This window comes from Equus caballus, chromosome 9, assembly GCF_041296265.1.
Source record: "Equus caballus isolate H_3958 breed thoroughbred chromosome 9, TB-T2T, whole genome shotgun sequence".
NCBI classification, from domain to species: domain Eukaryota; kingdom Metazoa; phylum Chordata; class Mammalia; order Perissodactyla; family Equidae; genus Equus; species Equus caballus.
This window is the reverse complement of record NC_091692.1, coordinates 7,649,133-7,659,018: the sequence shown is the minus strand read 5'-3', so window position 1 is coordinate 7,659,018 and position 9,886 is coordinate 7,649,133. Positions and strand designations below refer to the sequence as shown.

At 43.5% G+C, this 9,886-nt stretch overlaps 1 protein-coding gene across 1 annotated transcript in view; it reads right to left on the bottom strand.

The window, feature by feature from the left end:
- Positions 1-4,883: 4,883 nt before the first annotated feature.
- MRPS28 (mitochondrial ribosomal protein S28) overlaps positions 4,884-9,886 on the bottom strand; it is a 100,755-nt gene continuing 95,752 nt past the window's right edge. Inside the window, exon 3 of the mRNA XM_023648421.2 lies at positions 4,884-5,364. Coding sequence (XP_023504189.1) covers positions 5,196-5,364 — 169 coding nt within the window. The 3' untranslated portion in view covers positions 4,884-5,195. The remainder of the gene's footprint in view (positions 5,365-9,886) is intronic.

Here is a 9,886-nt window from a genome sequence, read left to right as displayed (position 1 = left end):
AGTTTGAGGCTGTCCCCGTCTACTTCTGTGCCCTCTCCCTTTTATCCTTCACAGGCATTTGCCCCAGAACTCCACTTCCAATTCTGTCTTGGTGTCTGCTTCTTGGAGGGCCTAGCCAAAAGAGAAACATTGTAAGATGGTTGTTCTGTTTGTCATCATGCGTTGACTTCTTAAAAAAAGTATTGACTTGACTCAAACTCTTGCCTTTAATAATACCAAAGGAACTAAAATTGTTTGCTAAAAACTGGTTCTCTTGGATATCCCAACCCGGTTGACTTTAATTAGGTGATTGGCATCCGGGGGACTGATTCTCTAGATTGAGGCCCTGAAGGATGCTTTCATTAAGGCTGCAAATGGAGGACAGCTAAATAGAGAAGTGAACTAAGAAAGAATACTACATGAGCTCAGGAAACTAGAGGTACAACATACGCTGCAAAGAGAATCTTGGGGTCAAACATGGGAGCGATGGACAGCTGCTCTCCGAGGCAGGCTGGGAAATGAATCCCTGACAAGACGTCATACTCCCGTATATGCCTGGTGTACTAGTTTCCTAGGGCCGCCATAACATACTATCTCAAATTGGGTGGCTTAAAAAACAAAAATTCATTCTGTCACTGTTCTGGAGGTCAAAAGGCTGAAATCAAGGTGTCGGTGGATTGGTTCCTTCTTGAGAGCTCAGAGGCAGAATCTGTCCCATACCTTCTCGTAGCGCCTAGTGGTTGCTGGCAATCCTTGGCATTTCTTAGCTTGTGGCAACATAACTACAATCTCTGCCTCAGTCATCACACGGTGCTCTCCCTGTGTTTCTCTGTCTCTGTGTCCAAGTTTGCCTCTTCTTATAAGGACAACAGTCATATTGCCTTTAAGACCCGCCCCCCTCCCCCTTAACCCAGCACGACCTCATCTTAACTTGATTACATTTGCAATGTCCCTATTTCAAATAAGGCCACATTCACAGGTTCCAGGCGGCTATGAATTTTTGGGGGACATCATTCAACCCAGTACACCTGGAAACTTGAGTGAGTAAAACCTAGCGTTTAGATTGGTGTCGTAAGAGATGAGATGAGAAGGCATTTTCTGGTGGTGAGCCTTTGAAAACAGGAATTTAGGGTCTGGTTGCAGGATCTGAAACATCAGAGGATATAGTTTCTGTCTTCTTTCCTGACCATGCCTCCTCCACAATTCCGAGGACACTCCCCTTGGCTTCCAGTCTCGAGAACACAATGAAGTAATTCGGTTTGGTGCATTTGCCTTACTGCTTTACTGCCCACCCCCCTTTCATCCTTTCCATAAAGGAAGACAGAGAGCAGAACCCAAACACTAAACTGCCAGACTTGTGTTCAGGTTGGGGAGAGACGGTCACTGTGGGCGGAGTAGGGAGGCCACACCATTAGAGTGGAGTGGAGGATGGAATCTAGGTTCTTATTTCTCAAACAGCTTTCACTCAATCCTTCTTATTTTGTCACCCCTCTGCCCCAAATTCACTCCCAGATCCATAAGTACCCAGTATTGCCACTTCCTGAATCTTCTGGGGATTCTGTAGTAATCAGGCTGGTTCTCAGCTTCACCCAGTGCCAGCTCAGAATTTGTCTATCGGTCCTGCTATGTCAATTTCTACTCAACCATCTACCCTCTAGATTGCAAAATTTTGCTGCTGTTGTCTTTTTTCCTGTTTTTCTCATACTTGAGTTTTTTTGTGTGAGATCTATCTGTCCGTCCGTCCATCCATCCGTCCATCCATCCATCCATCTTCCTTTGTCATAGTCTTAGTGAGGCTTTGGAGGGAGTGAAGTTAGATGTGTATGTTAATCTGATACGGTAACCTGCAACTCCAGATTTAAAGAGATAGCAATCAATGATTGTGCGATTTCTCCTGTAATGTTGAGCTGCTCAGATACAGGCATGAAGTATGCACACAGTTAGATTTAATGAGAGTTGGAGTTTTGCCAGGTAAGCAATGGAGGGAGCAAGGGGACAGGATGTAAGAGTACTTGATTTGCAAGGGAGTAATTATATGATGTGCCCTGGACTTTGAAGCTGGGTAAGCAGGGTGGTACGAACATAAAGATGATAAAAGAGTGAAGAATTGGGAGTCAATGGGTTGGAGTCTCAAAGATTTTTGAAAAAGCGTTCATTTGGGCACACAAAATTAAGAGAGCAGAAAGGCTTGAAATTCAGATCTGGGATTTTTGGAGTGTGACCTTGGGAAGGGGTGATGTGCAGACTAGTTTCCAAAGATGACGCCAACAATCCCTCTCATCTCATCGGGCCTTCTACAACGTGACAGCGCCACTCCTGGACGAGGAGGTGGAGTCGGAGTCCTCGCCTCTTGAATCTGGGCCGGCCTGATGACTTGTGTATAACCAGCTGAGGGAAGCGAAGCCGCGTGACTTCCCAGGCAGGCACAAACTGTGTAGTTTCTTTCCGGCTCTCTTGGAATGCTCCCTCTGGGGAAAGCCAGCCACCATGCAACAGTCACACCACGCTGACTCTACCGTGCAGGAGAGGCCGCATGTAGATGCTCTGGTTCACAGCCAGCTGAACCCAACCTTCTAGCCCCCCCGCCAAAAGACCACACAAGTGAGCGAAGCTGTCTGGACCCTCCTAGACCAGCCAGCTGGGCACCTGAGTGACTTCAGTTGATGCCACAAGGAACAAGATGGCCCAGTTGGACCCCACCTGAATTCTTGCCCTACATAATTTGTGAAGTATGATAAAACGTTTGTGATTTGCAAGTCTCCATCCTCTGTCTGAGCCTCTCCCAGGGACTCCACACCCATACAGCCCACGGCTTCAGAACACCTCCACTCAGCTGGCTAAGAGGCGTCTCAAATCTAACATGTCCAAAACAGAGCTTGCCGCAGTCCCCTCACACCTGCCCTTCCCCTCCTGGTTAACTCCTCCGGTGGCCCAGGCCACAATGCTCGGTGTCTTCTCTCATTGCACTCTTGATCACATCCTCCATATCCAGTACGTTAGGGGTACCATTGTCCCTGCCGTCAAAACAGTCTCAGACTGCAACCCCTCCTCACCACCGCCCCTGCTACCACACTCATGCAAGCTGCCATCGCCTCTCGCCTGGATTCCAAGTCTCCCACAGGTCTTGCTGCTGCTGCCCTTGTTTGTCTTCAGTCTACTGAGGGATCCTGCCAAAATGTCAGCGTATATCCTTCCTCTGCTCAGAATTTTCCAAAGACCTTCCACCTCAATCCAAGTAAACAGATGCCGAAATCCATAGTAGGACCTCCGAGGCCTCCCTCACTTCTCCAGGTTCATCTTCTGCTCCTCTTACACTCAGCTACAATGGATTCCTCCCTATTCCTTAAACTGGATGAGCACAGGCCTGCCTCAGGGCCTTTGCATCAGCCGTTCCCTCTGTTAGAATACCCTTTTCAGAGACTCATGTGGCTAGCGCCCTCATTTCCTTCAGATACTATTCAAAAGTGAATTCCTGGAAACTAAGTACGGTGATGGATGTTAACTAGACTTACTGTGGCAATCATTTTGCAATATATAGAAATATGGAATCATTATGTGGTACTCCTGAAAGTAATATAGTGTTACATGCCAATTATACTTCAATTTTTAAACAAGCTCTTAGAAGAGCTTTTTCTAAATACTTACTATATCAGTGGAAAAATAAACAAAATTACACATCCAAAAAAAGTAGAAAAAAAATTTTAAAAGACAAACAAAAACAAGTATATTCTTCTGTGAGGCTTTCCATTGACATCACACCTAAATTTCAACCTGTCACACTCTGACATCTCATAACCCCATTTTCTACCTTATTTTATTTATTTTTTTATTGAGATATAACTGAGATATAACTTGATATTAGTTTCAGGGGTACCACCCAATGATTCAGTATTTGTATATATTGTGAAATGAGCACCATAGTAAGTAGCTAACATTCATCACCATATATAATACAAAATTTTTTTTCTTGTGATGAGAACTTTTAAGATCTACACTCTGAGCAACTTTCAAATATACAGTACAGTGTTATTACCTATAGTCACCATGCTGTACATTACATCCCCAAGACTTATTTATGTCATAGCTATAGGTCTGTGCTTTTTAACCCCCTTCACCCATTTCACCCTCCCCTCTGGCAACCACCAATCTGTTCTCTGCATCCATGAGCTCAGTTTTTCTGTTTTAGATTCCACATATAAGTGAGATCCTGTGGTATTTATCTTTCTCTGACTTATTTTACTTAGGATAATGCCATCAGGCATGCTGCCAATATTGTCACAAAGGGCAAGATTTCCTTCTTTTGTATGGCTGAATAATATCCCATTATCTACATACGTTACACATCTTCTTGATCCATTCATCCATCAGTGGACACTTAGGTTGTTTCCACGTCTTGGCTATTGTAAATAAAGCTGCAAGGAACATGGGGGTGCACAGATCTTTTCAAGGTAGTGTTTCCATTTTCTTTGGATAAATACTCAGAAGTGGAATAGCGGATCATGAGGTAGTTCTATTTTTAATTTTTCGGGGAACATCCATACTATTTTCCATAGTGGTCGCACCAGTTTGCATTCTCACCAACAGTGCACAAGGGTTCCCTTTTCTCCACATCCTTGCTGACACTTGATATTTCTTGTCTTTTTGATAATAGCCATTCTAACAGGTGTGAAATGATATCTCATTGTGGTTTTGATTTGCATTTCCCTGATGGTTAGTGATATTAAGCATCTTTTCACGTGATTGTTGGCCACCTGTATATCTTCTTTGGAAAAATGTCTGTTCAGATCCTCTGCCTTCCCTGCTTTATTTTTGTCCTTAGCATGTATCACTGTCTAACATACCATAGACTTTACTTATTTACTGTCTATTTCCTCCAGTCCAAGTAAGCTCCACGAGGCAAGCGATTTTGTCTAACTTGTTTACTGCTGTTTCTTTGGTGTTCAGAACAGTGCCATGCATACAGATAGCACAAGAAACATATTTATTGAAAGGGAGAATTTCTCAGTACGTTTTACACTACTCCAATCCAAGGAAAGAACGGGTATAAAAAAGGGGGCAGGGGAGACACAGCTAAAGAAAATTCTAACAGGTAAGAGCTATAATTATAGTTTCATTTGTTATGTCTTCTTTCAATCATTTATTCATAATTTTCCAATCGAGCTCTTGATGAATATCTGTGTTCAACGAAAAAGAAGTGAACACTCAGCCAAGTTCCTCTATTTCTCACAAGGCTCCTCTTTTGATTTGGAGTCCTTACTCTCCTGGAGTCCTAAGAGAATCGCATCCGCCTCAAGGAGAGTCGTGTCCGTCGTGGCTCCCAGGAACCGGGACGTGAGTTCAAGATCTAACAGCCGCAGCCGGACTCGGGTTCCTTTCTGGTATTTCCTAAAGAGGAAGAAAAAAAATTCCATGAATTCTTCACATCATAATATGGACAATTAGTTTAAAGTAAAATCCAAATTCTAATTTTAATTTCTGTTGGCTCAAGATAAAGAAGTTAACACTTCTTTTTTTAAAAAAAGTTAACACTAGTATCTGAGAAATTGTTGTTTTTGACAGAAAAGTAATTTAGTTGTATCAGAATTTTCATCATAAAGCTGCCTTCAAAGATTTTATAAACAAAATAAAAATGTATTCCACACTGAAATTCAAATAAGTCGGTTCTTGAAACTGACTTTTCAAAATTAAAGTCAGAGAGCAGCAAGGGGAAAAACAAACTTCCAGATACATTTTTTTCTTCTAAAATTAAAATCTTTTAAAGTAAAGTAAATTTTGCAAAAGCAAAATGGAAAAAAGTCTAAGTGCACGTCCTCAGTACTAGGGACTGACGCACCGTAACTGAAGTGGGGGCTGCCGTGACGCTCCCGCCAGCTCCCTGCGCTCAATACAACACCGAGCGTTTTATAAGACCAAGTTCAAACTGACACTCATGTGCTTTCCTTCCTTGATCAACTATTTTAAGAATTTAATCTCAACGTTATGAAAAGGTATGGGAGAGGGGAAATATTGCTATTGGTTTAAAACCACAAATCTTTATATACCTAGATATATACTTCAAGTACTTTAATTTTAAAATCAAAATAATTTTATATAAACAGAAAATGAAGAAACAAAGTTCTCAAAAAAAGTCACTGGAAAATGATTTTGGCAGACATAGAACAGACAGTCTCCACACAACGGCTGACTAGCTATTCTGGAAGAATTTAGAAGGGGTCAGAAAGTAAACATTTAGGCACTTTGACTTTTATTTTTTTTAAGTTATTTTTCTTTCTGATTATAGAAGTGAATGACCTTTTCTAAAATTTGGAAAATAATGAAGTCAGTCACAATTTCCAGTCCTTCTACATGTATATTTACATACATGTATATACGTGTGTATACTGACAGCACAGATCGTATTTCCTTTGTTTAAAAAAATTAAAGAGATATCCTGGAATATTAAGTGAGGCATAGCTTTACGTTCTTAGAAAACAGCAATTATAGGACATATTCCACTCGCATTCACCACGGGGAACACAGGGTGAGTTCCCAGACAGGTGAAGGCGGCCCGTCTCCCCCTCACCTGGAGCTCTAACTGGTTTCTCTTGGATTCTTTCATTTGTCCTCACAGCGACTCAGTGATTCGTTCGATCTGCCTTGATTCATGTTCACCCTTCCTTCCTTCCCCTCTCTTGAAATATCCAGTTAGTTATCAAGCTTGGTTCATTTTTTAATGCATGTATTTCTTGAACTGAGCCCTTCAAGTCTCCCCATCCCAGGCTAAAGCCTGAGGCACGACATGACCTTCCCAGGGCTCACCCTTCTGGTCCGCTTCTTGCGAGGGTGCAGATCTGGTGTGGTTGAGTGCAATGGCCGAGTGTCACCCCGAGTACTCCTCTGCACCTCTGCTCTGGTGAAGCGCTTCCTGAACTTTCTGTCTATCTAAATCCTACTGCTTCTTAAGTATCCAGGGCGGACGCATCTAATGCACCTCCTGAGAGCCTCGCATTCCGTGGGGCAGCATGAAGAGTGTCATTCGACTTCCCAAGGATGACAGAGGCCTTGCGGTCACAGCTGCGGATGCAAACCTGAGCCCTGCTACGTACTAGTTGGGTAACACCTCCTCATCTGTGTAACAGAGATTCCACTTGGCAGGTGTGCTGGGAAGGTTAAACGGGATAATAGCTGGAAAACGCCCAACACAGGAAATGCACACATTAGTGCCCTGCACTAACTGGTATCGGTTATCCATGTAAACCTCTGATTTCTCATTAGACTGTACGTTCCCCCAGATCTGGCGCTGCATTTCTCTCTGCATCCCTCCAGTGCCCATGCAGCAGGTACTCAAAGGTCCATCAATAAATTAACAAGACGCTTGTGGAGAAAAGTCACCAGGTCACGGATTATCTGGAACCTCCGTTTCCCCGGCTTGAGCAGCTGTGTGGACCAGTACATTTACATAACCTCTCTGAAATCTGCTTGGCACAGCGCCTGGGCACAGGGGTGAAGAAATGCTAGTTCTCTTCTCCGTCCGTTGTTCATTGTCGGCCTGTTTCTTTTTACTTATTTTTAGGAGCATTACTCATAGGTGGACTATAAACTAACCATGAGGAGGGAAACAATGACTTTTCATAAAAAGAGTTGGTCACGTCACAAACACTTGGGACAAAAGTTCTGGGCCCAGTGACACCGAGGAGGAAGCTCTCGGTGTAAATGTTCTCATGCCACACAAATGCTAGAAGTCTCCAATTAAAGAGTAAAACCAGAAACACCTGCGTGCAGGGACGCGCGGTAACTTCCGGAAGGCAGATCCCTGTCCCCATGTTTCGAGGCAGGAGCCTTTCATAATACGACTGCTTTGCCTTCGTGTCTAAAAACTACAGAAATTCCGGAAATTATCCAGGGAGCTGGTAAGGGAGATGAGAAGCAACTGCAGGCCCTGATGCATGCTGAATGAACGAAGAATCCCCAAATGCACTGACTCTGCACTAAACAGAACAAAACCCTCTGGAAGACCCTCTGACTTCTGCTATCAGAAGCAGCTCTTTCTGCTTTTATGGCACTTAATTTTTTCTTTGTATTATAGTTATTTCAACGTAGGTGCTATCTTCCCTAGGGACCGTAAGCGACGGGCAAGGATTCAGTCACGCCTGTGCCTCCGACAGGCCCGAGACGAACGCGTTTCACTGAATGTAGCCTTTTGAACAGTTTTGAACAGTGGTGTTCACGCTTCTGAGGCCATAGAAGCACCTGGGGTGCTTGTTTAAAATGCAAATGGGCGTAAGCAACCCCAGAGAGTGATCTGGAAATCTGGGGTGCGACTCGGGAATACGAGTTTTCAACCAGCTCCCCAGGTGACTCTGGCGCAGTCTTCTCTGGTCTCCACTCGGGAAAATCTGGCCTAGAATGACCTTTAAGGTGGACAGTCAGATGTCGGAGCACAGGCCAGCCTGTGCAATCCCAAAGGACCAGTAAAACAAGGCCCTCTGACAGAGCTGTGACCTCACCAACCTTCAAGAGTAACACATGTTTTCCCTGAGTGATGACAGAATCTTTTAGGGTAATTCAGAAAGACAAAAAAAAGTCAGGCAATAACAACATATAATACAGAAATGCACCTAAAAGGAGTCCCTTCCATAGACCCACTGACAGCCTGGAGCTGGCTGCCTCTCCCGCACACACTGTCCGTTCTGTGACATCCAGGACACAGAAAGGTCAGTGACTTTCTTCCTCGACAGGAACAGCAGCCATACAATTAATGTGGAGTTTAGCCTTGCTTTAACTTTGAGACACTTTATTACAGGGAAAGAACGAATGAACGAATGTATTTCTGAGAAGGGCCTTTCTGCCAGCGTAATCTCAGGAGGACCTTCAGTATTGCAGCCTTCGATAACCACTTACATTTCTCAGTCTTTCCATTTGGGTATCCATTGTTCCACATAACAAGATTTAAAATGAATGTGCCAGCAAACCCTTCCCAGATTGTTTGTGCAGTCTTTCAATGGTTACTTTATTGAGAGATTTTGGCCTAAGTATAAAAATACAGAGGAGGCAATACGGTGATGAACAGTATGGGCCAGATGACTAGATGCCTACCCAGCTCTATCGCTTATAAATATGCAACTCTGAGCTAGTTACTGTATCTCTCTGTTTCAGTTTCCTCATTTGTAAAATGGGGATAATAATTATGCCTTTCTGCTAGCTTCTGGTGAACTTGAAATGAGTTAACACATGCCAAGCCCTTATAAATGTTCAATAATGTTAGCTATCATCATCAACCATCATCATACTCATCACTACCGCCAGCATCATCACCATCATCAAAACAAACCCAGTGACACCTGGTACCCTAGTGTTGGCGTGATGGAGAGAACAAGGGCACTCCCAGTTATCATTCCAGCTACAATTAAGTCAACAGTGGATGCCTGCAGAAGGTAAATTCAGGGGTGGAGTTTGCTTTCAACATTTGCTTTGATGCAAATCCTACTTATTTTAACGGTATAAGCATCCCTCTCTTAAAATATATCATAACATAAGTGTTCTACGAACATGAAAACAATTTCTTTGGAAATGAATGTTGAATTTCCTTTAAGGATGTGAGGCAAAATAGCACTGAACAAAAGCAAGCAAAATTCAGAGAACCACACATTGAATGGTCCACATTTCCCAGCACTGAGCACAATACAGCTGGAAATAAGAGAGCAGCCTCAGTTGTCAGTCAGGAAAGGGTTGCGGTGATTTATCTGCTCCAGTTGCTTTCCCACAGCGGCTCAGGGACGACCGAGGGGCAGGCAGAGCCGTTTCACTTCACCTGTCCCCTCTCAGCCCTGCCTCTTTAACTCTGGATGCAGTCAAGCCTTTTGTGAACCCACTTTATTTCTAGCACATACCACTTCTTGGAAGGGGAAGATAATAATTTCTATGGGTT